Source organism: Drosophila simulans, chromosome 2L (assembly GCF_016746395.2).
Source record: "Drosophila simulans strain w501 chromosome 2L, Prin_Dsim_3.1, whole genome shotgun sequence".
NCBI lineage: Eukaryota > Metazoa > Arthropoda > Insecta > Diptera > Drosophilidae > Drosophila > Drosophila simulans.
Window position 1 is genome coordinate 4,419,521 of NC_052520.2, and position 23,737 is coordinate 4,443,257.

Genomic DNA, 23,737 nt, shown 5'->3' on the forward strand with positions numbered 1-23,737 from the left:
GGTCTCGTATGGGGACCAGGTCCTGGCCTCCAGAACTTGGATCCTCTCGGTGTCCACCTTCCCAGGTTTCTTGGGCTCTGGGCGTTGATTGGCCAGCCCACATGCAAAAGTCAATGGCAGACAAAGTTCCGGCCACCTTGGGGCGTTCTGCCCTTTGCCAATCATTCGCAGGGTCAGAACAAACAAAATAAAAGGCGAAAAAAATGAAATGAAATCCCACTGAAACCGAACTCGAAGCCCATTAACTGCGCTCGAGTGGATAACCTTTTTGTTTTCATTTTTTTGGGCACCGACTTCGAGTGGAATTTTTAATTGCGTGAAGGAAAAATGTTTCTCGAAACTCATTTCAAAGAAATCACTTCCTTCGAGAAAGGTTCGGGTTCCGAAAAATATTACTGGCGCGCATCCTTCGCGTCCTTGACCACCCACTTGTTAGCCTTGCGCCTTCATGGCCAGCAAAACAAAGCCAGGACGACCGGCACTGTTCACAAATTGGGTCGCGAAGTAGCCTAAGGTGATATTATAATATAAATAACAATCAAGATATTATTAAGTCATAAGATATGTCCTCGAATCACTAATATACATATATTATTATTCCCAACATTCAGTTCATTACTTCCGAGCTAATTACTTCTGGAACACCCTTTTTCTCTCAGTGTAGTGGAAGGGCAAGGGCGCTGCGGGCCGTGCCACCAAGTGCTGCTTTGCATTTAATTACGCTTAAAAATTAATTAATTTCTTTTTTGTGCGGAGTGACTCGGGTCTCGACTCTCGAGTCGTGAGACATAATCAAGCTGCCGCTGCCAAAGAGGACTTTAGTGGCGGCGTCGCCACCGACGCCTTAATGTATGCTACATTGCGGCCACTTTTATCTGCTTGGCATTATCCTTGTACTTGATGCTGGGTGGTTGGGTGGTGCGCACTTGTGTGTCTTAAATAATTCAACAAGCGCAGTTTCGCGGTTTCCACCAGCAGCAGCAAAAACAACAGCAGGGCGCCAGGGCAAGTCAAGCATTGTTAAATGCCAAGGATAAATTCGCAGGTCTGGGTTAATCCGAACTGTTTGGTCACACTCACACAGTCTCACACACACACACAGACAGACATATAGCAGCCACAAGTCTATTATCCTGCGACTTACAACGTTTTGATATCGCTTTGATCCCAGATAAAAAAACTCCTTAAAATAAATGGAAGGAGTTGGTAAAGGGCATAGGTCTTGTGAAATTCATTTAAATATTTTAAGAGCCTAATTAATTAAGTGAAAATGTTATTACAGAACAGAAATTAGAACCAGTTGAGTGTAATTGAAAATGTTAATTAATCTCAGCCTTCAAATGTCTTTGGGAATTAATTACTCACTAACTATAATACACCTTTCTCGAATGCAACTCACCTGCAAATAAAGGAAAAGAATATTGTAAATTATTTTCTCATTTTCTGATTTTTTCTAACATATTAGAAGGTACTTCTGAGGTTTAAAATCACACACAAAATTATTTATGGCTGAAAAGTGCATTTCTTTTCTCCCCATGCACAGCTCTCAAATTGTTTATAATTGGGTTTTCCTCAGTCGATGCCCCTGCATTTTTTGGACACAAAGCAGAGATCTATTTTCGAGAGTATTTCGTTGCTCGAAGTGAAACAAAGGCTAAGCGGTTTATAGACTGCAATTGCAAAGGCAAATTTTAATAACTCAGTGTGCTGCTGTGAGGAACAATAGCAGCAACTGCAACACGACGAGCAAACAAACAAGCAAGCTGGAAAACTGGAAAACCGCATTTTCAAGGTCGTTGGCAGTGGATGCTGCAGTTGTTGCAGCCTTTGCTTGGGCCACAAAAAATGCACACGAAGAATAAAATGCTATTCTTAAATCTAAAAAAAGAAACATTTAAGAATTTTAGTTGTTATTTTTAAGTGTATTTCTAGATGCAACATTTCAACAAATTAACATAAAATTTCCTATGTAGAATTTACTTTGAGCACACAGGCTAATAAATTTGAACTTGAAAAGGCTAAATTTTAGTGAGTGTATCGGATTCGGTTGTTCTTCAGCTAAAATTTTGTTTACTGCACTTTATTCACTCAGTGTGCGTGCATTGTGTTTGAAATTTTTAGTTGTTTTTCGTTGGTTTATTTTTGGGCCATGAATTATTCAGTGAAGCATAACGCAATTGAATATTTCATATTCGCAATGCAATAATATATATAATTCGGCTAACAAAGTGTAAAGTACTGCAAATTATTGCTACAATGTGTGTTTGTGCGATTCGAATTGGGTAAACAGTGCGTATACTTATTATGAATGAAATTGCGTCCGTAATTAGAATATATATTTAATTCGATTGAGAAATACATATGATTGGAGTGCTGATTATGACGTCAGAAAAGCAAACAGATTTATTTCTCGGAGAATGTAATTTCGTCGAGAATTCTTTTCCTCTTGTTTGGCCCAACAAAATGATTTTCTTTCAGGTGAAAGCTGAAAGCAAACTTTTCCGCCTGACCTTCAGGTTACACATGCCTACGCCTAAGTCATATCTGTTTTCTCAACTATAAAAAATACATACGTGAAAAGCTAGAATTACAAATACACACATAGCTAGGTATGCAGCCGTAAAAAATGCGTGTGTTTGGATGAATGACTTTGGCTAAAAGCATTCCTTGTATCGCATATACATATATATATTTCTCGCCCTTTTTTCGAATCTTGCTGCCAGCAAACGTAAATAAATGCCGAATAAAACACATGGCCGTTGGCCTTTTAACGCAGACGTTTCACTGGGAGACTGGGACAGGAAGCAATTTGTATGCGAGTGTGTGCCCAAATGCCCAGTTGCTCAGGTGGGCAGGTGGGCAGGTGAGGTGGCGAACAGGTGAGCAGGTGAACTGGTGAACTGGTGAGCACCTGGGGTCAGCGGGCGGGCGTCACAAGAATTAAAAGCGCCCAAAAAGTAGAGCAATAAAATAAAGCATTTCGCTTGTATCTCATTCACTTTGATATGGACTTTAATGTCATTGAAATTATAATGATGTGTGTTTTTATGTGCGACCATAAAAAAGGAGCCAAAATCCAGCCAGAAGTCGCAGGCTCGATAGCCATCTCTGTTTGAAGGCCTCAGGACACCCAAAAGTAAAAAGGGAATACTTGAACGCTTCAACGCCTCTAATTCCCAAAAAAACGAAAATATATATATAGAAATATAAAAAAATAGAGGATGCCTGACCGAAAGTTGACCCTTATTTCTGGACACCTCACCTCAATCGAGGCCCATTCCAACGCACAGCAAAATGCGTTCACCTGGCCAATTTGTTATTTATGCCACATATACGTGTTGATTCTTTATATATGCAAATACCTTAGCCAAATGCGCGTGTACATGCTTCTATTGCTCTATCGATCGAAACAATTTTTGGCCTTTATGTATGCCAAAGCGGAAACCGGAATTCGTTGGCTCAGGTATAGAGAATGATGTGGAAAAAACATAGAGGGCTACAGCCGAAATGGAAATTCCAATAATTGGTATAAACTATTTTTCTAGGTAGCAACATCTGAAATAAGTTTTTGGCCGTACAAAAAGTATTTTGTTTGAATGATTAAAATTGATACTAATCAGGCAGAGGAGGCAGTTCTTGAAATCAGCAATTTTTGATGTACTTTTGGTATGTAATTTTTTTTTTAGCTAAACGATTACAATTTCAAAGGGCTACTAAAACACTCTAATACCCTAGTTTTCTTCGCTTAAGCCATCCAATGGTCGGCGGGAGATTCAGCTGTGCTTCGAGTGGGTCGGTTAATTAGCCAACCACTGGGGTCGAGATGAGTTCATTGAAGTGCATATTTCAGGCCCAGCTGAGGCCACTCGATTCAATTAATTTCAACTGGCGAACAATGGAGGTCGCTTGCTAATTGGCCAGCCGGCCGGAGGAAAGGTAATCAAAACAGCACACCAGCTAGAATCGCATTTACTTGGCTCGCTGCTGGGTGACCCCAAAAGCAGACCAAAGATATGTGATTGAGTACACAGCTGCATCAATTAGGTGGCCCACAAATTTGTGGATTCGAATGGATTTGGCTTGGGTCGCCCCGACTGTTGGCCCAGCAACAATCACAATTTACGGAAGACAAAGGACAGACGGGCCAATAAACCAACATTTACATTCTCCCGTAGAAGGGCAGAAGGGTCGAAGGGCAGAGGACTTGATGCTCTGGAGACAGCGTCAGTTAATCGAATTATGCAACTACATCAACAGATGACACACAAGGCGAATGCAGCCGCAAATAAGTGCATTAACATATTCGATAACTTCATCAGCATATCCCCAGCATATCCTCGCCGCCTGTCTGTCTGTCTGGCTGCATTTTAATTAAAATGCGCATATGGAATCGACAGCGAGGCTGGGCAGGAATGGCACTTTATGGCCAGACAGCTGGGAAAATCGAATCTTTTAGTCAAATTTCCTGCAAAAGCCAACAGCGACAAACACACACAAACACAAACAGGATCAGGATGAGGATGCCGCAGTGCAGAATTTCCACTATCCTGGCAGTAATTATAATGATTCATGGCGTTTTGGCTGCCAACATCAATTACGAAATCTTTGCCGATTATGGTGAGGCATATGAGTCGTATCCATACCATTGAAAAGTAATTAATAACCGACTTTCCACTATGCTTAAAATTTTGGGCTCACGTTTTGAAAAGTATGTCAAATTTAAAGTAAATTATAAAAAATATACATTAATATATTAAATACATGAAAGTAGCTTTATGGCCGCGAGCACTTGTGTCCTTTTGGCTATGCTCCTGTGGATCCTTTTTGCCGCGGTCCAGTCGGCGGAATGGGAGGACATCCACTACGATCCGAGTGAGTGCAGACAACCGCAACTGACAGCTCCACTTAAAGCTTCAATTTCCATTCGCAGACCATCCTGGTAAGTGCACCATCAACCCGGGACTCGTCCTCAATCCGGGGGTTAGCATCAAGGATCCCACGCACGAGTGCCGCAAAATCTTGTGCGGCCTCAACGGACGTGTCGTTTACCACAGGTGGGTTGCTTACTTTTGCGAAGGACTGAAATGCTAACAGCCCAATTGTCCATTGGCAGCTGCGGAGTGAGCATCCTGTCGCCTCCTTGCCGGTACGGTGACTACATCAATCCGGATCTTCCGTATCCTGACTGCTGCAGCAGGACTCTACTTTGCAACTAGGCAGGCCGATCGTTCGTTTTCAATTTCTATCGAAATCTGAGCAAAATGTCGTTTGTTCCAGAGAGCTTTATTATTTATGGCTTTTTATGGAGCTTGGTGGTTTTCCCAGCTTTCGCTTATATTTCCTTCAACAACTACGACGATTCAGGTAACTTAAATAAATTAATTTCCAGATTTGAGTCTATAAAAAACATTTCAGCCTATCCCCATCGCTCTGTTCTCGATGGGTCAGACATTTCGCCTAAAATCCCTGCACTGCACCACAATTTTGTGCATTGGCGATGGATATGGAATGCTGTTTACGTGAGTATTAACCCATATTTAGAGCAAAAAAATCAATCCAAAATACTGAAAAAATCATGCTTTCTTAAATTTTCAAATTTTTTGGTCATTTATTAAGGTGTGATAAAAAGGAACCACCAGAGCATTGTCACTTTACGGATTACTTGAATGGGGATGCCAATTATCTAGATTGCTGTAACCTTAAACTTGAGTGCGACTGAAAAAAATTAGGTCAATGTGCATTTTTCGAAATATAGAAAGCTTCTAAAAAAGTTATGAATAAATCAATTTTAGACACAAATTATGGCAGTTTTATAACCAGCTAGCTAAACAGATTTTATAGGTTTTATTCTTTCTTGCTCCTTGGCGAGTTGCTGGCCCAGATTTATGGAACGCTGGCTAAGGAACCAGATCCGGATGCGGACCGTGACCTTGCTCGATGGCTTCCCGGGGGCTTGGAATTGGATTGGGATGGGGAATGGGAAGGGGCCGGAAAGAGCCGGAAAGATAAAAGAGCGGCGTGGAGAAATTGAAACCACAGCAACAACACTAATTGACATTTGAATGCGACTGTGGGCCAGATTAAGCCCCGGCTGCATTGCGGGTCAAATGTGACGACCTCGACAGTTGCTCCCAATTGCACAGCCATCTCGGTTTAAGGCCAATTGCCCCCCGATCACCATCCCGTGTCCCCGTATCCACTCCCACCATCAAAAGGCCAGCATTTTTGCCCAGCCGTGTAATTTTCCACAGCCTGCGAATGCAATCAAAGTCGCATCTCAATTATGTGATCGATTGCCGCCGAACAGTTGTTCGCTGTCCACTGTTTAATTATTCAATTCGATTTACAACCATCAAATCAACATTTAGTGACAGAGATGCGCAGTAGCAGATTATGGTTTTGGAATTAAATCGCTGAATAATTCAATTGTATAAATAGTAAACAAATGTTAAACAGGTGGTTAGAGTTCTCTAAATTATTATATATATTTACTTAATTTTTTTATTTACACTAGTATATTATTTAGTGCACATATTTCTCATATCTAATACGCAAATCAGCACGATAAGAGGTGCTTTAGCTAATCCGCAAAACAGAAATTAATTCGGTGGCCGTGTTAAGCGCATTTAACTGGAACTAATTTGCGCAGGTGTATGTATTGACAGCGGATTTAATTTAAACCTACACGCATACCATTTGCCAGTTTTCCATTCAAATTAACGCTGGCTAATCAGACGCCCCAAAATGCCTTCGATTGTGTAGGAATTTCCACGAGTGTGTGAGTGTGGCTATTAACCCAAATTCGAGTGGAGGACCGACCAGAAAAACACGCCACAAAAGTTCCAATCCTGCAAGGACTAACTGGGCAAAGAAGTCGGACATTCTTTGTTTGCCCAACCAAAACTTGACCATGGTGCCGCAAAGTTTCGAGAAATGTTGGAGAAATGTAGGAGAAATTTACACAGTACGGGGACCGCAGCTGGTTTTTAGTCGCATGCGAGAAACGCCGGGCTCAGCATAAAAAGTGAATATTACACTTTTCTTCCTTTTTTTGCCCACTTTTTGTGGCGCTTTTTGGGGTAGAGGGCCAAGTTAAAGCCTTGTGAAAACACATGTACATACAGCATTTATAAATTGGCAGGGAATGGTGACCTCTCCGTGTGTGCGAAAGGTGAAGGTTACCTTGGGTGTGGATGGGGATGTGGATCTGGATGTTGGCCAGGCTACAAATGTGTACATAAACGGAAACTGAAATAAAAGTCGGCGCAGAAGAGGCGAAAAATTCGGGGGCTCAGAAACTCAAATTCAACCGCCGCACGGCATATAAAATGTAAAAGGTGCAAAGGAGCAGCTAAAATATGCAAACGCACAAACACTCGCACCTTTTCACAATCCATATATACCCACATCCACGTGGGCTGGAAAATCTCAAGCTCCTCGAATGGCGAACTACAGACGAACCTTATTTATTCATTACGTTTCACGCGCTGTCTTTGGTTGACTAAAAAAAAAAGAAAAGAAAGCCTCCATTCACAAAAGCTAAAACGAGATTTTAAATTCCCGGCTTAATTTAAAGCTGCTCTAAAATTTTTGAAATATTTATACGCTTTACTCTAGTATTGCGCTGAAATAAATGAGCTGTAATACATGAGCTCTAATTTAATAAAATTTGAATACAGCAATTCAAATTTGTTTATTTACCAAAAGAAATAACTTAATATCAATAAACATTGTTTAAATTATTTATACAAATTCCTTTTTTCAACCCCTTATAGTCTACTACCACAAAATGTACAGCGTTCAATTCGAATGTCAATCAATTCTAGTATTGCAATGCCATAAATCAGATTATTCGCGGAAAATAACACGCTTTTATATGCGAAATCAATAGAGTTGTCATATTGTCACGGATCTGCGCCATAAAATACTATTATTTGCACAAATTTGTACATTTTTATCGCCTTACCATCTAATTTTCAGTGGCTGCGAGAAGTGGTAACTCTACATTTTGCTCATTTTATTTTTTGCACAGGACGAAGCTGTGGCTCCCAAAAATATCCTCTGAAATTGAATTTTTCCCCTTCAATGCTCGGTTTTTTTTTTTTTTTTGTTTTTGTTCGCCTGAGAGGAGTGTGCGAGTATCCTTGTTGTCCTTCTTGTTTTGTTACTCGAATGAGTCTGAGTGTGTGTATGCAAAATAAATTATGAGCGTAAGGCACTGCGGACTGTTGCTCCTGTTTTACGAGCTGTTGCCAAAGATGGTTGCCATAAAAATGTTTCGGAGGTCGGGCGAATTTTATTCGCCATGATTTGTAGTAGTAACCTAATGTAATGTTGGCCATGAATTATGAACGAGACACTTTCTGACCCATCTGCTTTTTTCTTACTCAATTGGAAAGCGTGCATTGTTATAGAAAGCATAGTTGAATACATTTCATGCTTGAATGCATTGTATATTCTCTATTTATAAATTAGTAATGCCAATTCCTCAGGCATAACTCAGTCGACTCGCACGGTTCAAAAAATGAAGTTACTCTGGCTGCTGTTAGTGGGTAAAAAAAGAGAAACAGCACACATACTTTTTGTTACCTAAAAATATTCCTATAAATAAAAGGCGTTGTTGCCGGGCAACCTTGTGATAAGCTCTGTCCCATCACAGATAACTTCGGATGTGTCAGCAAGGACAATAAATGCTTTTATACCGTTCGCAATCCATGTATTTTGAAGGCCATTAACTGCTATCGGAAATCGAAGAGCTTATCTGGTAAATATCGATCAAAATTGCTAACTATAAGAGTCCTATACTTTTTGCTTTTAGCTCTGAAGCCCATTTTGCGCAGCAAGTGCACCAATAAGGAAGTTCCAGTTTGCGATAATATCAATAAATAGTGACATTAATGTATAAATACACACGTAAACTATAAAATTTCACTATTGATTATGGCTATTAACAAACGAAAATAGTAGCTAAATCCAATAAAGGTGTGCAGTGCATAGGATTTGGAAACCAAGTTACGTATACGCCCCGTTTTCCCCTTCGCTCGGCGCACAAAAGTAGGCAACATTCGTGGCCATTAGCCAGTAACTAGTTTAGCTGTAATAGCCGGTCACTGTTGTCTAATTATAACAAACTGTTGCCATTACACGCCCATTATGCCACGCCCAGTCTGCAGAGTGTCCATATTTATGGGCGCGCTTGGGGTGTTAGCTATGTCAATCTCAGTCTGAAAAGTCGTTTATCCACGTATATGGTAGAGAGCCCGACGTGACTCAAATCGAAAAGTTTATTGACATTCTCCGCAGTTTCGATGTGTGTGGCTCACCTTCGTCATCGCTTTTGCCGGTTTTTCTTTGTACCCAATAGAAATATTTTTATTGTGAGACGAGAATTATAGCCAAATTCAAAGCAAATGTCGATCATTTAAGACAAAAGCGTATACATTTAGCCTCAGAAGCTGATTTAGTTTTTGTTAACGGAATAGTTTTGATTATTATCGTTTCTCGCCTCATGGTAAATAATAAAAAATTGTTCTCATAAAAAAACAATGAGCTGACTGCCAAATTGATTTAGGTGCTTTTATACGCACCGCAAGCAAATCAAACAATTTATCTCAGGGGCAAAGAAAATACACATTTTTTGAATAAATTGTCGATTTGGGCAGTTTACCAATCAAACTTTAATTATGTGTTATTTCTGCTGGCCTCGCTGCTGTAGCTTTTTATGCGACTTCATGGCTTATTTAAGTTGGAGCTCAGTTAGGGAATAATCGATTGAGCGAGCAAAATGACGAAAAAAGCGAATGTTTGCACTCACCTTCAGAGTAGGCCACCAACTAGAATCTGCTGCGCCAAGGATTCGGAATGAGGATGAACGAGGGGCCGCGCCGCGGAGGAGAGCCAAGAACAACCACAATGGCCAAGTAGTTGGATGCCTGGGCGCTCGGATGTTTGGATGCGCGGATGCTGCAGGATGTTTGGATGGTTTATTCTTGTCCAAGGTAACGCAGACACACGCGTGCTCCGGCAGGGCAAACACAAACAAAAACGGAATCAACTCGCTGTAAACGACCACGAAATGTTGCAGTGTTTCTTTTTTTCCGCGCTGTTGTTACGAAAATTCACGCATCAGCAGAAGGCAATCTTCTTGGGCTTTGTTTCGCTTGCCCTCTCTCTTTTAATTAGGCCAAACTAACTGGCATTATCTGCATTCGTAACGATTATGGCCAGCATTGTTCCGCCAATATTAATGTAAATCTCGGGCCAACTGGCATAATGGCCAGCACAGCACGCGAATAAATATTATCTCAATGCCAGATTGCGTATACGCCGCGTCGGCGCAATGCCAATCGCACGATTTTCGCTAATGGCATTTCAATACGAACAGCAGGAAAAACGGCTGGCTGACCACAGTGAAGCCTTTGCATGAATAATTCACGCTTTTTTATTACACCGCCCAAACACAGACATCATGTGTGTGCTGAATAATAGAAAAGCTGGCGCTTAATAATGCACCGCACTGGAAAAGGCAGCGTGGGCGGTTGTGCCAGGACCTGTTTTGCATAAAGGTCATCCCGTATACGACAAACTTCAACTTTATGTGCAACAGTAATGAAAAAGTTGACGACTTTTCCGCCAGCCCGTTGCCCTCTTCTTCGCCACTTAACTTCGGACATTCAAAAAGAGATTTGTGCGAACTGGACAAACTCTGGAGCAACATGTGCTGGCCAAAAGTTGTGCCATTCTAATTTAAACATGTTCTCGGTGACCTCAAACATGTAGAGTTTCTTATTCGTAGCTAAACTTTTATACATCAAATCATATGATTTTTAAAATAACTTGTATTACTTAAGTTCTTGAAATCGTTTTTATATGATTCGATTATTTTTCTGTTTATTAATTGATTTCCACATTAGTTGAAATTCAGAGATCAGAAATCTACTTGAAAGTTATTTCCATCCTTTACATCCTTTCATGACATTGAAATGGCTCTTTGTGGCAACTGTTGTTATTGACGGAGCGAGTATTACAGGACCTTCCACAAAGGAGGCTCGGAGAGCGAGAGAGCGACGGAAATGCAAAAGCGAGACAGGTGTCAATTGTGTTGTGTTACCTGTTACATGCCCTTGGCTACCACTGCGTGTGCGTGTGTGTGTGTGTAGTTTTGAGGAGGTTGTGCGGAAGAAGTCGCAGCCTCCTTGGCAGACTTAACCCGTAGGATTGTGCGTTTTGGAGGCTACGGTAATCGTAAATCGTATGCAAATGCCCTCGTATTGTCGCGTTTGACGGCGACGCTCGCATAAAACTAAGTGACAAAGAAGGACATTAAAGTTTGTGGGCCAAAAGAACCTGGTAGACACACACACACACAGACACACACATAATATTATCCCTTGCCATGAAAATGTGGACGATGATGATGATATTTTCTGATATTGTTCATTACATTGTTGTGCTTTTACGACTGTTATCCTTGAGTGAAGAACTTGCTACAGGATGCTAACACGGGCACACACACACACACTCTCACGCTCAAGCAGGCACCCACACTCTCTCACGCACACGCATGTGCGGAAGGAGCGAGCTTTTACGGCAGTTTTTGCCTAAACCGTTAGTTTCCGCCAGCAAAAAGAGAGAGAAAGAGCGAGGCTCGGATTGAGCAGAATTTTCACCTTCGCACTTTCAACTTTATTCTTTTATTCAACTTTCAAACTTTTATATATGAAATGCATTTGTTATGATTTTATTTAATCAATTTTCTTTTGTGTGTATGGACACAAAACACGACTTTGGCTCACACCGTTCACTTTGAAACCACTCATTCGAAATCACTTCGCTGCAGGAATTTCTCGCAGTGTTTTGGCCTGGGCCGTTTATGAATATGTTTTTCAATTTTTAAATATTTACAGTCGCGCCTCCAGCGAACACAGCACACACGGTATGTTGTTCCGTCGCCCGTTGGATTAGAACTGAATCTGAATGCCAGCGAAATGCTAACAAGTTCGTTCGGGAGAACGGCCACAATCTCCACCGAGCTTTTCCTCGGCGTGGGTGGCGCAAGAGAGGCGAAAGAGAAGGTGACGCGGCTTAAGAGAGAAAGCCCATACTGCGTGGCATTTGAATAAGAGCACCAAAAACCTTACACACAATGTCGACATATAAAACGATAGTCACTCAAATTATTCAAAATTTGCCTTTCAAGCTGACAATGTTGTATCTTATACACCTTTACGGACATGAATTATATTTCGGCTGAACTTCTTCGCAAATATAAGAAATCATAAAGATGCAATTCCGATCGTTAATTCCTGGCACTTTGTTCGATCCCAAATCAGATCCCAATTCAACGCAACGCTCCTCATTATTCTTGTTATTTGGTTCTCCATTGTACCACAAATCCGTTGACAAGGGCAGTCCATTGGAAAACCAGGCATGTTTTCCGTTGTTTCCCAAATCCGTTCCGGAGGTCCAATATGTCTCGAAAATTTTATTTTCTAAAAGGTATTCGGATACCAGGCGCAATTCGTCTAAAGTTTCAAGAGTGATTAATTCCGCTTGTAGTTGTCGACAAGTTCCGTAAGCAGCAAACCAATTTTTTTTAAGTTTTCGTTCAATAAGATAGTAACTGTCTCCGATCCTAACAAATGTTTCATTAGTTTTCTCAAGCACCTCATGAGCTCCTATTAAATAATCAAAAGTCAGCCTCCATTGAATTAATTTATAACTTCATTAAAAAAAAAAATCTCACCGGCAACATTTCTAGAAACCTCAAACAGAAATAGTGTTACCAAAAAGGTAGTAGATCCAGTAAGTTTAACAATCATCGTGGTAATGACAAGAAAATCCTGAGTAAGCCATCAAGGCTCGGTAATCTCTTTAATTTCGCGTATCATCGCAATTACCATGGGTAATACCGCTTAAATTTAACATTTTATATTATAACAGTTGAATGTATGTAATGTATTGAATAACTATTTTCAGTCTTACAAGACTATTTTTATTTATATTAGAGGTTTTTAAGTTATTCCTGGTTAGATTAGGAAGCTTACCACGAGTGACAACCAAAAAGTAACGTATTTGGAACATGTTCAAAAGTATTCGATAAGATGTCATCGATATATTTCTTGCAAGGTAAGAATATCGAATATCAGAAATTATGTTAAGATAACAACGTGCCGTAGGTGTAAACAAAAACCAGAAAAACCTAAACAGATCGGATTCATTACCGATCCATTTCCAGATAGAAAACCCATTGAAGAAATGTCCGACGAGTACGCCTGTGTGGCCAAGGGCAAGCTTAAGTTAAAGAACGATTCGGATCTCAAGAAGAAAAAGAAGAAGCACAAGGGCAAGGACAAGGAGAAGGAACTGCAGAAGGCGTTCGTGGAGCAGCAAATAGCGGAATCGGGGGCCACATCCACTTCCGCCACCAGTGGCTACGAGCGGAAGCTCACCAAGGCCGAGATGGCCAGTAAGAAGCAGCAGGAGAAGATGCGCAACAAGCGAATCATGGACAAGGCACAAACCACCCACAAGGAGCGCGTGGAGAAGTTCAACGAGCACCTGGACACGCTCACCGAGCACTTTGACATCCCCAAGGTGTCTTGGACGAAGTGAGCAGACGCCGCTCGTAACTTAAAGCATACATTTATTATAAGGTTAAGTAATTTCGACTACGTTTCAACCTGGGGCGCAGGAAAAGTGAGAGGGGAGGCCAAAATAAACAATCCAGATGGCACAACTAAGCTAAATACACAGACATATGTAGTTACAACGTAAAGAGGGGTAGTTTCCAACTTTCAGTCCATTGTCCTTGGAGGGCTTTTGATCTTCTAGCGCGGTGCAATTAGCTCATACATGGCGTACTTCCATGTCCACGCGCGCACCAGTTGCTCGAACCGTTCGCGCTCGTGCTCATAGATGTATCCAAGTTCCGGCTCCATGCAGACCTCGGTATACGGATCGGTCAGCAGGCTCTGCACCGAAAGCAGCACCTTAGCCACGTTCAGCGCGAGAGACCAGTTGTGCTGCTGGAAGATGTCGATGCCCACGTCTCCATGCCGCGACACATTTGGATGCAGGATTTTGGTGAGGAAACGTACTGTGGGCGGTGTCATCGGATATCGCTCCGGGAAGTAGATGAACAGGAAGAACTTGCCGCCTTCGTAGGGACTGCCCGGTGGCCCCAGGATTGTCGCCTGCCAGTAGTTGTTTTGTCGATCCAGCGGTATGGCCGATATACCCTCAGATTCGTAGCTGTTCAACAAATTTGCTTCACCGCGCAGGAAGTTGTTGCGCATTACGTTGCCCGGCTCCCGGTCGCCCAGCTGTGGATCTGCTTCCTGTGCGTGCTGACCCCGACCGCCCATCTCAATCAGGCAAGTGCGACAGAAGCAGGAAGACATCAGTGCCCCGTACAGCCGATACCAGTTGGGATTGTCCGCCAAACTGTCGAACAGCGGCCAGCGCTGCTTGATATACGCCTTCCACATGCTCTGGGCCGTGTTTTTCCCGACAATGTGGTGCCACTGCTTGCAAACTTCACTAGCCATCCACAGCGACATGTCGTCCAGATAGGCGAATATCTTCAGCATCACCTCGACGGGTATTATGTTGACAATGTTTCTGCTGCTGCCACTTGCTCCGCTTCCGCTGGCGGCGTTGTATTCATGCACTCGCGCCCTTCCATCGGCCAGCTCATGCATGTAATGGGGCAGAGCCAAGGGAGCCGTGGCCCGCGGACGCTTAATGGGTAGCAGGAAGGGATTAATGGCTCTCTCGTGCTCGAAGTCGCGCTCAGGAGACTCGCGTCGTGGTGCCGCAGCCTCCGGCACCGGCTGGGGCAGATCTATAACTGGTTGGGCTGGCTGTTGATCCTGTGGCTCCATTGGTGGCTGCGGATTTGGATGTTGTGGCACGGCTGCCGGTTGGGGGTCCTCCAGATCCTCAAAGCCCATGATGTCTACGTCATTTTCGGTCTCCTCATCCTCCTGCTTGTCCTTGAACGGCGGCTCGTCGTTCCCAGAATCCTCGTCGTCAGAGAGCTCCGTGAGCATCTCCTCCGCCCGCTGTGCGTTGTAAAGGAAGGCGTGGCAGGCGCCACACAACGGTTCCCCGAAGTTGGGCCCATAGTAGCCGTTGCACACCCAGCAGGTGTTACTATTCTGATAATTGGAAAGGCTATCAATCGGCCCGCAAGAAACTAGCTTGTTGTATACACACCGAAAAAGAGAAGGTCGGCTCTACCAGCTGGTGGTGTTCCTGGTCCGGATCGTCCGGGTCGTCCATCTCGTCGCCACTGCTGGCCAGTTCCTTTAGCAACTGCTCCTGGTCCTTTTGCTGCTGCGCTGGCACGCAGCTAGTCATTTTATCCAGAACTCCCGAGAAACTGGTGCTAAAACAAATAAATAATCGACAAACGATAGACCATCTAAAAGTGTTACCAAGTGGTGTTTGCTTCAAAACCTGGCAAACAGTGTTGTGGTTATCGGACTATTGGTCGGTCGATAACCGAATCAAAACAAACGTCACACGTGCAATTTATGTGAAATTCACCAGCAAAATGAAGGCAAAAAAGAAGTTGGGTAGGTAACGTCGCTACGAAAGTAATTCGTTTAATGCCCGTTTGCCCCGCCAATTATTCCAGGCGTGGGATTGAGCCGCCAGGAACGGCAGGTGCTCGTCATCGGGGAGATCATTCAGGAGCTGCTAAAGGCGCACGAAGCCAAAAAGGATGTAAACCTTAACCGGATGAAATCATTGGTGGCCTCCAAATATGGACTGGACAGTTCGCCGCGCCTGGTCGATATCATTGCAGCCGTGCCGCAGGACGCCAAAAAAATTCTGCTTCCAAAGCTGAGGGCCAAGCCCATTCGCACAGCTAGTGGCGTAAGTCGCACTTTCTTACACAAGGCGAAATATTCATTTCAATTATTTTAATCCAGATCGCAGTGGTGGCCGTCATGTGCAAGCCGCATCGTTGTCCGCACATCAATATGACCGGCAATATATGCGTCTATTGTCCCGGCGGACCGGACAGCGACTTTGAGTACTCGACACAGTCGTACACTGGGTACGAGCCGACCTCAATGCGAGCCATCCGGTCGCGGTACGATCCCTTTCTTCAGACCCGACACCGCGTTGAACAACTGAAGCAGCTGGGACACAGTGTGGACAAGGTGGAGTTCATAGTAATGGGCGGTACGTTCATGTGCCTGCCGGAGGAGTACCGCGACTACTTCATCCGCAACCTGCACGACGCCCTATCCGGCCACAGCAGCGCCAATGTAGCGGAGGCCGTACGCTACTCGGAGAAGTCACGCACAAAGTGCATTGGCATCACCATAGAAACAAGGCCGGATTACTGCCTCAAGCGGCACATATCGGATATGCTTAGCTATGGTTGCACCCGGTTGGAAATCGGTGTGCAATCGGTTTACGAAGACGTAGCCAGGGATACGAACCGTGGACACACGGTGCGAGCGGTGTGCGAGAGCTTTCAGCTAGGCAAGGATGCTGGCTACAAGATCGTGACGCACATGATGCCTGATCTTCCCAATGTGGACTTCGAACGCGACATCGAGCAGTTCATCGAGTACTTTGAGAACCCTGCCTTTCGCTCTGACGGCCTGAAGATCTATCCCACGCTCGTCATTCGCGGCACTGGTCTCTACGAGTTATGGAAAACCGGGCGGTATAAGTCATATCCGCCATCCATGCTTGTCGACCTAGTGGCTAAGATTTTGGCCCTTGTACCACCATGGACGCGAGTGTACCGCGTACAGCGCGACATTCCCATGCCGCTTGTTAGGTGACTTGTCCGATATAGCCGATGTATTGAACATACCTGACATATTTCTTCTTTTTAGTTCCGGCGTGGAACACGGAAATCTCCGCGAACTGGCGCTGGCCCGCATGAAGGATCTTGGCACCACTTGCCGCGACGTTAGAACCCGCGAAGTTGGCATTCAGGAAATCCACAACAAGGTGCGCCCTTACGAAATTGAGCTAATTCGTCGGGACTATGTGGCCAATGGCGGCTGGGAAACGTTCCTCTCATACGAAGATCCTGAACAGGACATTCTCGTAGGCCTTCTTAGGCTGCGAAAGTGCTCACCGGATACCTTCCGTCCGGAACTGAAGGGCGAATGCTCCATTGTGAGGGAGCTGCACGTATATGGCTCAGTCGTGCCGGTTAATGCTAGGGATCCCACCAAGTTTCAGCACCAGGGCTTCGGTATGTTGCTGATGGAGGAGGCGGAGCGAATTGCTCGAGAGGAGCACGGCAGCACAAAACTGGCGGTCATATCGGGAGTGGGCACCAGGAACTACTACCGCAAAATGGGATACGAACTTGACGGACCCTACATGTCAAAGAGCATAGAAGAAAATAACTAAATCTAGCGTTAAATGACTGTCCTGGTGGTTTGTTGATGGATTAAATATTTGTATTTATCACGCTAGGAGCAGTAAGATTTCGCTACTTAAAACTACTCTCTTAAATATATACATTAATATATAGAATGAATCGATTTATTGGCTAAAACTCACAGGGTCCTTTCAAGTATCAATGATACCACATATTTTTGGCTTTAACATCTCACAAGAACAACTAAATGATCGTCAATCATAAACGTGTATACTAAATAATATAATCTGCATGAACATAAATCGATCCACTCCAATATACCCACACATAAATAAGTTAGTTTCTGCTGAGGAAAGTGTGCAAGAGAATGTTAAACGATGGCTTCCGCCGAACCAAAGACCATAAATATGATCCAGCCAACCAAATTGATGCCAGCAGCTGCGCTGAACACCATCGGCCAGCTTTGTGTGAGCTCCAGAATGTGTCCGGCCAAGTATACTCCGAGAAAGCCAGGAATCGCGCCCACTGTGTTCATCAGGCCAAAGACGCTGCCCGAATGCAGAGGTGCCAGGTCCTGGGGATTCACGGTTACCGCGTTGTTGTGGAAGCCCGTTCCGCCTATGATAATGGTCATGCAGATGAGCGCCGTATGGAAGTCCGAGGTGCGGCTCATCACAAACAGGGCCAGATTCTGAGCGGCAAAGCAGCAGCTTTGGATGAGCTTGCGCACCGTCGTCGTGTGCCATTCGCGAGCGAGTAATCTGGTGGTCAAGTACTTGGCGAATAGCGTGCACGGTGGAAGGGCAAGCCACGGGATCATGTTCACAACCCAACCCTTGGCGTGTGGAAAGCCGTCGTGGAAGTAGGTGGGCAGCCAGGAGAGCAGCACGAAGAAGCAGTTCATCTCGCAGGCGTGGGTCAGCACACAGGCCCAGAAGGACAGCCGACTAAAGTATCGCAACCAAGGCACGGCTGTCGTCTCTGCCGGACTCTTGTTCGCGCAGAGTCGGGACGGCGTGGCAATATTAATAATTCGGTTTCGCTCGCCGGCCATTGCATAGTAGCGCAGCACCAGCGCCCATGCGATGCCCATCAGTCCTATCACCCGGAATACATACGACCAGCCGAAGTAGTCCAGCAAAAACGATCCCATAATCCCAGTCAGAAGAGTACCCAGAGCCGATCCCGCTGTGAGCAGCCCAAAGAAGCTGCTTCTCTCATTGGGGCACAAATTCTGCAAACGATTAAATTATACTTTATGCGTAAATTTATAAACTGAGGTAAGCACCTGACTGGTTAGACTAATCATGCTGGGAAAGTGGACGCCCTGAAGAGCGCCGTTCAGAATTCGAATGGCAACAATGAACGGAATAGCGTAACTCTTGATGGAGCCCGCCGTCCAAATGATAGTGGGCATTAGGAATGTGATAAGCGACCAGCCGATGGCGGCGAACAGAATGACTCGCTGGCCTCCAAAGCGGTCGCTGAAGTAGCCGCCCACAACCTGCGTAAGTGTGTAGCCCCAGAAGAAGGAGCTGAGCACAGTGCCCGAGTCGGTTTTGCTCCACTTTTGGGCGGATGCCACGGCCGGCACAAGAAGTGGCATAGTGGTGCGGGTGGAGTACAGCATGCAGGTGCCCGTTATCAGGGTGATGAACCAGACGCGCTTCTCATGCCTGCAAGGATCCGACTGAGGAGTTGTACTTGGGGAGGTTTAGTGAGCCGTATGCTGTGAGACCCACCTGGTCCAAATGCTCTGCGTGTCCACCAGTTCCCCACGCAGCAGCGAATATTTCAGCTTCTCGTCCATGGTCACAAACTGGGTCCGGAACTATTGCCACTGCTTCACGTCACATATCAACTCCAACTGCTGCGTCGCTTGCCGCTGTGGCATATTTTACTGCCCTTTGTTTACTTTCATTCACGTTGGCGACTAGACACCCCAAGTATTTGCGCCTGTTAAAATTATGTTTTTACGTGGCCGTTTTTCCAACAGCCGCTGGACTAGAGCATAGTGCGGCTTGGTCGACTTGGCTATAGACTTCGCTCTAGAGCATTTTATCTTTTCAACAATATTGTATCGCAGATAAAACATATACCGTTGGTAGTTCAAGCCAAATTAAAATTTAAAATTAAAACATAAAGGTTATATCTCCTTTAAACTGACTATAGGTTACAAATATATAGAAATAAATTAACCTAAGTACTGTGTTAATATTCTCTACTAACCCCGGTGTAGGGGAAATCGAAAAGAACATCGATTTTGTTGTTTATATGAAATCGAATGCCGTGAATCGATTATCATTCGATAGCACAACATGTTATTGCGCTCCTACAGCACATTTAAGGGAAATACAAGTGGAATGCCGAAAAAATACAAATCCAAGGTATTTGGTATAAATAATTATATATGTGGTACTTGTCCACAACTCTGATTAAGTGTTTTCAGAAATATAATGGAAAAATGCAGAGTTTGCTTGCTAAAATACCAAAACATGGTCAATTTTTAAGCAATCTGTGGAGCGTGAGATTTCCTTGGCTGATATGATTGCGCAGTCCACCGGCTTTTCAGTTCAAAAAGGAGACCCATTTTCCGAATTTATTTGGTAATATTTGTATGGTTTTTATTAATATATGTATTTATAAATATTTTAAATAACTGAACCGAACAATTCAGCGAGTGTTATATTACAATTTGGTCAATATTTTATTTTTAATATGAATGTAAATCTTACTTTAATTTATTTTGTATATTCAATTTTAGTTTTGTAAATATCGCACGTACCTAATGATATTAATGGTACAAAATCTACCTAAAAATCATGTTTGCTTCTATTTCTTGGGCAGTGCATCCTCGTCCGTGGGATCACAGTCAGCACAGTGCCAGGAGTAGCCGCGAATCTTGGGCGACTTCTTGAGCGGCGGATCGAGGCAGGCGAAGTGGTAGTGCCGGTGGCACTCGTCGCAGGTCACCACCTGGTTGGACTTGCCCGTCTGGCTGCACACGCAGCAGCTGATTTCCACAGTAGGCTTGGCGTTGGACACCCGTGGTCGACCCACACGTGGCTTCCGGGGACTTGCCTTTCGTGGACTGACCTTTCTTTTAGGTGATGGTGTGGGGTTGACGGAAGCGCTGGCCGCAGTCTCCTTGGGCTCCCGAACCTTTTGCGGCGACGCTGCCGGCAGCACGATGGGTGCCAAGGCTTGCTCCGCTCCCTGGACGCTGTCCTCGACTGTTTCAACTGAGGTGGGGCGCGAGGCTTCGTCCACGGAGCGCACCGCATTGGCCGGCACGTAGAAGTATTGAGACTCGGGCGCATCCTCGCCGGGTAAACGCAGAGCCTTGAATATAATCTTAATGGTGCTGCCCGAGTTGTTGCCCACGGTATCCAAGTGGGTGGAAGACTCGTCGAGGTGGGCACGCTTTTTTCGCTTCCGTTTATGCTCCTTGCCGATGGATTTCTCTGTGTCCGAAGACAGGTTGTGTTTGTTTTTGTGCTTGTCCTTGCGCTTACCCTTTCGCGATAATTTTCCACTGGAGTCGTCAATCGAGTCCTCGCAGCCAGATAGGTTAATGACGATAGTATTAGGCGTGGGCAGAGTTGGAGCTGCCGCAGGAGTAGCCGCCGAAGCAGCGACTGGAGCAGCATCAGTTGTGGGAGTGACATTTTCGGTAGGAACTGGCGGAAGAAGATCCGTGACATTAGTATGATCATTTATTATTTATTACTAAACATACCTGAATTTACGCAAGTTATATTTTTTTTATTTTTAGTTAACAAAACAAAAACAATTTCTTATATAAAATACTAATTTGTTATTATTCAATAAAAGTAAACAAAGGTCAATGTTGAGATCGTTTTGATACCACTTTGTACAGGCCAAAATGAAACAAGTGTAGTAAAAACCAAGATAAAACAGAAAACAAATTTTTTCATAAATCATAAATTTCTCTAACCATTAAGCGAAAAAATCATATTAAAAAAATAAACCAAAAACTCAAAATCAGCAATAATAATCTAAACAGGTATTGTGCCAAATCGCATTCTTTACAACGAACTCACCATTAATTGGTGTTTTACATGGGGATTGGAGTTTAGGCCGTTTTGGCGACTTAGTCAGATCTTCTATATATTCCGGAGCAGGAGCTGGCAGGGATTTGTTGAGCGCTCGCTTTGTGTGTGACTCTTTGGGTACACTGACAGCGGCCACTGGAATATCGTCCAGCGAATATCGATCCACATAGACCAGATGGCCATCCTTATTGAAACGAGTGCGTGACTTTCTCGGGCCCGATGAGATCTCCGTGACGGCATCCGAACCCTCAGACTTGTCGCAGCATTCGGAGCACTGCCAGCCATACTGTTTGGATTTCTTTGGGGGTCGTGTGAGCGGCGGATTCAGGCAGCCCAGGTGGTAATGCAGATTGCAAGTGTCGCATTTGACCAACAGATGCTGATCCTTGCTCCTTTTGCAGATGCCACAAGACACAGAAGGGGCTGCCTCCACGGATGCCGAGGAACTGCTGTGTTTGCCCTGTTTGGCATGAGTACTGAGCATGCGTGACGAGTCCATTTTACTACCCGGTGGCCCCAAATGACCCAAGGGAAAGCCCACGCCCATTTTCAGGGCAGCGGCAGTAGGCACCGAGATGGGTCGCTGGGGAGGAGTCGGCGTACTGGTCTTTGGCGGCGCCTCTGGCAGTGGATGCGCTATAAGATCCACGCTCGGCAGCGTCATGTTGGGTGCAATTTGGGTCAAAGCCGTGTGCAGAGACTTAATGCTCGTTAGCAGGGAATCCTTAGTGGCCTTCACCGCCTTGCGCTCCTCCAACGCGCTGTCGTATTGAGCTCTCAGCACGTCCTGATCCTTGGACAAGATAGCGTTGTGCGAAATAAGCTCCCGCTGCTGCTGACGGAAGTCATCCATGCGGACTATGCGGTCCATGTAGTAAGCAGTGAACTCAACGCTGAATGCCGGCGCAATGTGCCACTTCTTCCGAATGTCCGTCAAGGCGTTGATATGCGCCTCGCGCTGTTCCAGATGCTGCACATCCACCGACATAATCTCCGCCTTGGCCAACAGGCGACGACAGGCGGAGGCCGAGGTGGTGAGCAGGCGTGACATTTTCTGGGTTGGCACCCACGGCGTGGGCTTAAGCTCCTTGTGCCTGGCATACTTGTGTTGGATCTTGAGCAGCTTACGCTGAATGCGTGCTTGGGCTGGATTCAGGTGAGGAGCAGGTGTCTCATGCTCGGCAGCTACCGCCTCTTTTTCCCTCGCCCGCTGCATCATATTGAGCCGCAGTGTGTGGTAGTTCCGTCGTCGCTTCTTGATCATCTCCTTCTCCGAGTGCACTTTGCAGTGGGCGTAGAACGGATCGGCGGCATCGTCCTCGTGGTGCGCTTCGATAAGAAAGCCGGCCACCTGGGCGCAGGTAACGTGAAAATAAGTCTTGCACATGCCTGCATCACAACCAATGCAAACGCCCGTGCGAGCGAATAGAGCGTTATCGCAAAGCGAACACACCTTGGCACCCCACTTGCTGTACTGCATCTCGAAAAGCGTCACCGAGGACAGCTGCTCCACTTCGCCAAAGGCCACGCCGGGCACATACAGAGCGCAGATGAGGTGCACCCACTTGCCCACGTCGGTCTCCTTGTAGATGCCGCCCTTGTTGGGACACAGCTCGCAGTCCGGTTCCGAAACCCCAGCACGACAAGCCTCGCAGAACCACGGTTCCGTCGAGCAGGTGGAGTTGGTACTGGATATGCTCACGTTGTCGCTGACGCCATAGCATCCTTCGTGGACAGATACGCTGCAGGAGTCACACTCCACGATCTCGTTGACGTCGTCGCTGCGTTCGCCCAGGCAGACGCAGCACATCCGCTTGGCCGGAGCACTGGACAGCTGAAGAGGCACACGAGGCACTGGTGCGGCCGGGGAGGAAGCTGCACAGTGGTCCACTCCATTAATCCCGTTCTCCAGTGGCGACGGTTCCGTTTCCGCTAACAGCTGCCGGAGCTGCAGTGTCGAGTCCTCGCTCTCCGCATCCGAATCCGAATCAGAATCGGAGCCACCACTGGCGTCGCTGCTGCTCCCGTCGCCATCGCTCTCGTCCTTCGATCCGTCCGAGCAGTTGTCGATGTCCGGCAGGAAGTCGCTATCCGAGGAACTCTCGCCCAGGTCAAAATCGAGCAGGGCCTGCGTGGTAATCTTCGGCTGTCGCGCTCGCTTCATGATTCAGCGCTTATTTAGTTCGAAATTTTCTGCACAATACCCGAAAGTCTCGGGCCAAGACGGAAACTATCGACAGTCGATAGGCCAACATGGCGATGACATGGACAGAATGATATTCCGTCTGTATATCGA

The 23,737-nt window shown here is 45.2% G+C and overlaps 10 protein-coding genes and 1 long non-coding RNA gene across 18 annotated transcripts in view; 6 read left to right on the plus strand and 5 right to left on the minus strand.

Annotated features, from left to right (window-relative positions):
- Positions 1-12,003, minus strand: part of LOC6730961 — a 37,357-nt gene extending 25,354 nt beyond the window's left edge. The window contains exons 1-2 of one of the 4 annotated variants that reach the window (XM_039293651.2): positions 11,905-12,003; positions 9,815-10,102 (exon numbers count right to left, since the gene is read on the minus strand). The gene's annotated coding sequence lies outside the window, so the exon portion shown is untranslated. Of the gene's footprint in view, positions 1-9,814; positions 10,203-11,669 lie in introns of all 4 variants that reach the window. The other 3 variants (XM_039293649.2, XM_039293645.2, XM_039293648.2) reach the window with 3 other exon arrangements.
- Positions 4,699-5,354, plus strand: LOC27207888. Its single transcript, XM_016183524.3, has 3 exons — positions 4,699-4,872; positions 4,931-5,054; positions 5,114-5,354. The coding sequence occupies exons 1-3, from the start codon at positions 4,776-4,778 to the stop codon at positions 5,214-5,216; spliced, it is 324 nt and encodes a 107-aa protein (XP_016023424.1). The 5' UTR covers positions 4,699-4,775; the 3' UTR covers positions 5,217-5,354.
- LOC6730963 lies at positions 5,250-5,793 on the plus strand. The gene is given in 4 exon segments (XM_016179541.3): positions 5,250-5,364; positions 5,416-5,440; positions 5,442-5,519; positions 5,617-5,793. Coding segments are annotated over 4 exon segments (309 nt in total). The 5' UTR covers positions 5,250-5,261; the 3' UTR covers positions 5,720-5,793.
- LOC27206717 lies at positions 8,460-9,011 on the plus strand. Of its 2 annotated transcripts, none has more exons than XM_016182530.3 (3): positions 8,460-8,552; positions 8,615-8,764; positions 8,819-9,011. In XM_016182530.3, exons 1-3 carry the CDS (start codon positions 8,525-8,527, stop codon positions 8,887-8,889), a joined length of 249 nt encoding a protein of 82 aa, XP_016023427.1. In that variant the 5' UTR covers positions 8,460-8,524; the 3' UTR covers positions 8,890-9,011. The 2 variants fall into 2 exon arrangements, with proteins under 2 accessions (XP_016023427.1, XP_016023426.1); XM_016182529.3 differs by having other exon boundaries at positions 8,492-8,552; positions 8,660-8,764.
- A 208-nt stretch (positions 12,004-12,211) lies between the features above and the next one.
- On the minus strand, positions 12,212-12,879 carry LOC27208526 (C-type lectin 37Da). The gene is made up of 2 exons (XM_016184094.3): positions 12,746-12,879; positions 12,212-12,677 (listed from the first exon to the last, which is right to left on the minus strand). The coding sequence occupies exons 1-2, from the start codon at positions 12,819-12,821 to the stop codon at positions 12,226-12,228; spliced, it is 528 nt and encodes a 175-aa protein (XP_016023428.1). The 5' UTR covers positions 12,822-12,879; the 3' UTR covers positions 12,212-12,225.
- Positions 12,880-13,106: 227 nt separating this feature from the next.
- LOC6730964 (protein FAM32A-like) lies at positions 13,107-13,777 on the plus strand. 2 transcript variants are annotated; one of them, XM_039293705.2, is made up of 2 exons: positions 13,107-13,174; positions 13,238-13,777. In XM_039293705.2, exon 2 carries the CDS (start codon positions 13,258-13,260, stop codon positions 13,612-13,614), a length of 357 nt encoding a protein of 118 aa, XP_039149639.1. In that variant the 5' UTR covers positions 13,107-13,174; positions 13,238-13,257; the 3' UTR covers positions 13,615-13,777. The 2 variants fall into 2 exon arrangements, with proteins under 2 accessions (XP_039149639.1, XP_039149636.1); XM_039293702.2 differs by having other exon boundaries at positions 13,108-13,178.
- On the minus strand, positions 13,629-15,380 carry LOC6730965. Its single transcript, XM_002078091.4, has 2 exons — positions 15,220-15,380; positions 13,629-15,161 (listed from the first exon to the last, which is right to left on the minus strand). The coding sequence occupies exons 1-2, from the start codon at positions 15,361-15,363 to the stop codon at positions 13,830-13,832; spliced, it is 1,476 nt and encodes a 491-aa protein (XP_002078127.1). The 5' UTR covers positions 15,364-15,380; the 3' UTR covers positions 13,629-13,829.
- A 66-nt stretch (positions 15,381-15,446) lies between these two features.
- LOC6730966 (elongator complex protein 3) lies at positions 15,447-17,520 on the plus strand. The gene is made up of 4 exons (XM_002078092.4): positions 15,447-15,581; positions 15,644-15,885; positions 15,942-16,807; positions 16,866-17,520. Exons 1-4 carry the CDS (start codon positions 15,560-15,562, stop codon positions 17,392-17,394), a joined length of 1,659 nt encoding a protein of 552 aa, XP_002078128.1. The 5' UTR covers positions 15,447-15,559; the 3' UTR covers positions 17,395-17,520.
- On the minus strand, positions 17,398-19,606 carry LOC27207912 (solute carrier family 17 member 9). Of its 2 annotated transcripts, none has more exons than XM_016183544.3 (3): positions 19,108-19,606; positions 18,654-19,055; positions 17,398-18,599 (listed from the first exon to the last, which is right to left on the minus strand). In XM_016183544.3, exons 2-3 carry the CDS (start codon positions 18,993-18,995, stop codon positions 17,736-17,738), a joined length of 1,206 nt encoding a protein of 401 aa, XP_016023432.1. In that variant the 5' UTR covers positions 18,996-19,055; positions 19,108-19,606; the 3' UTR covers positions 17,398-17,735. The 2 variants fall into 2 exon arrangements, with proteins under 2 accessions (XP_016023432.1, XP_016023431.1); XM_016183543.3 differs by having other exon boundaries at positions 18,654-19,041; positions 19,108-19,603.
- Positions 19,607-19,657: 51 nt separating this feature from the next.
- On the plus strand, positions 19,658-20,989 carry LOC27207805. 2 transcript variants are annotated; one of them, XR_001600571.3, is made up of 3 exons: positions 19,658-19,752; positions 19,806-19,971; positions 20,213-20,989. It is a non-coding gene; the product is annotated as an uncharacterized LOC27207805 (long non-coding RNA). The 2 variants fall into 2 exon arrangements; XR_001600572.3 differs by having other exon boundaries at positions 19,815-19,971.
- LOC6730967 (PHD finger protein 14) lies at positions 19,964-23,704 on the minus strand. Its single transcript, XM_002078093.4, has 2 exons — positions 21,430-23,704; positions 19,964-21,045 (listed from the first exon to the last, which is right to left on the minus strand). The coding sequence occupies exons 1-2, from the start codon at positions 23,603-23,605 to the stop codon at positions 20,198-20,200; spliced, it is 3,024 nt and encodes a 1,007-aa protein (XP_002078129.2). The 5' UTR covers positions 23,606-23,704; the 3' UTR covers positions 19,964-20,197.
- Between the last annotated feature and the right edge of the window lie 33 nt (positions 23,705-23,737).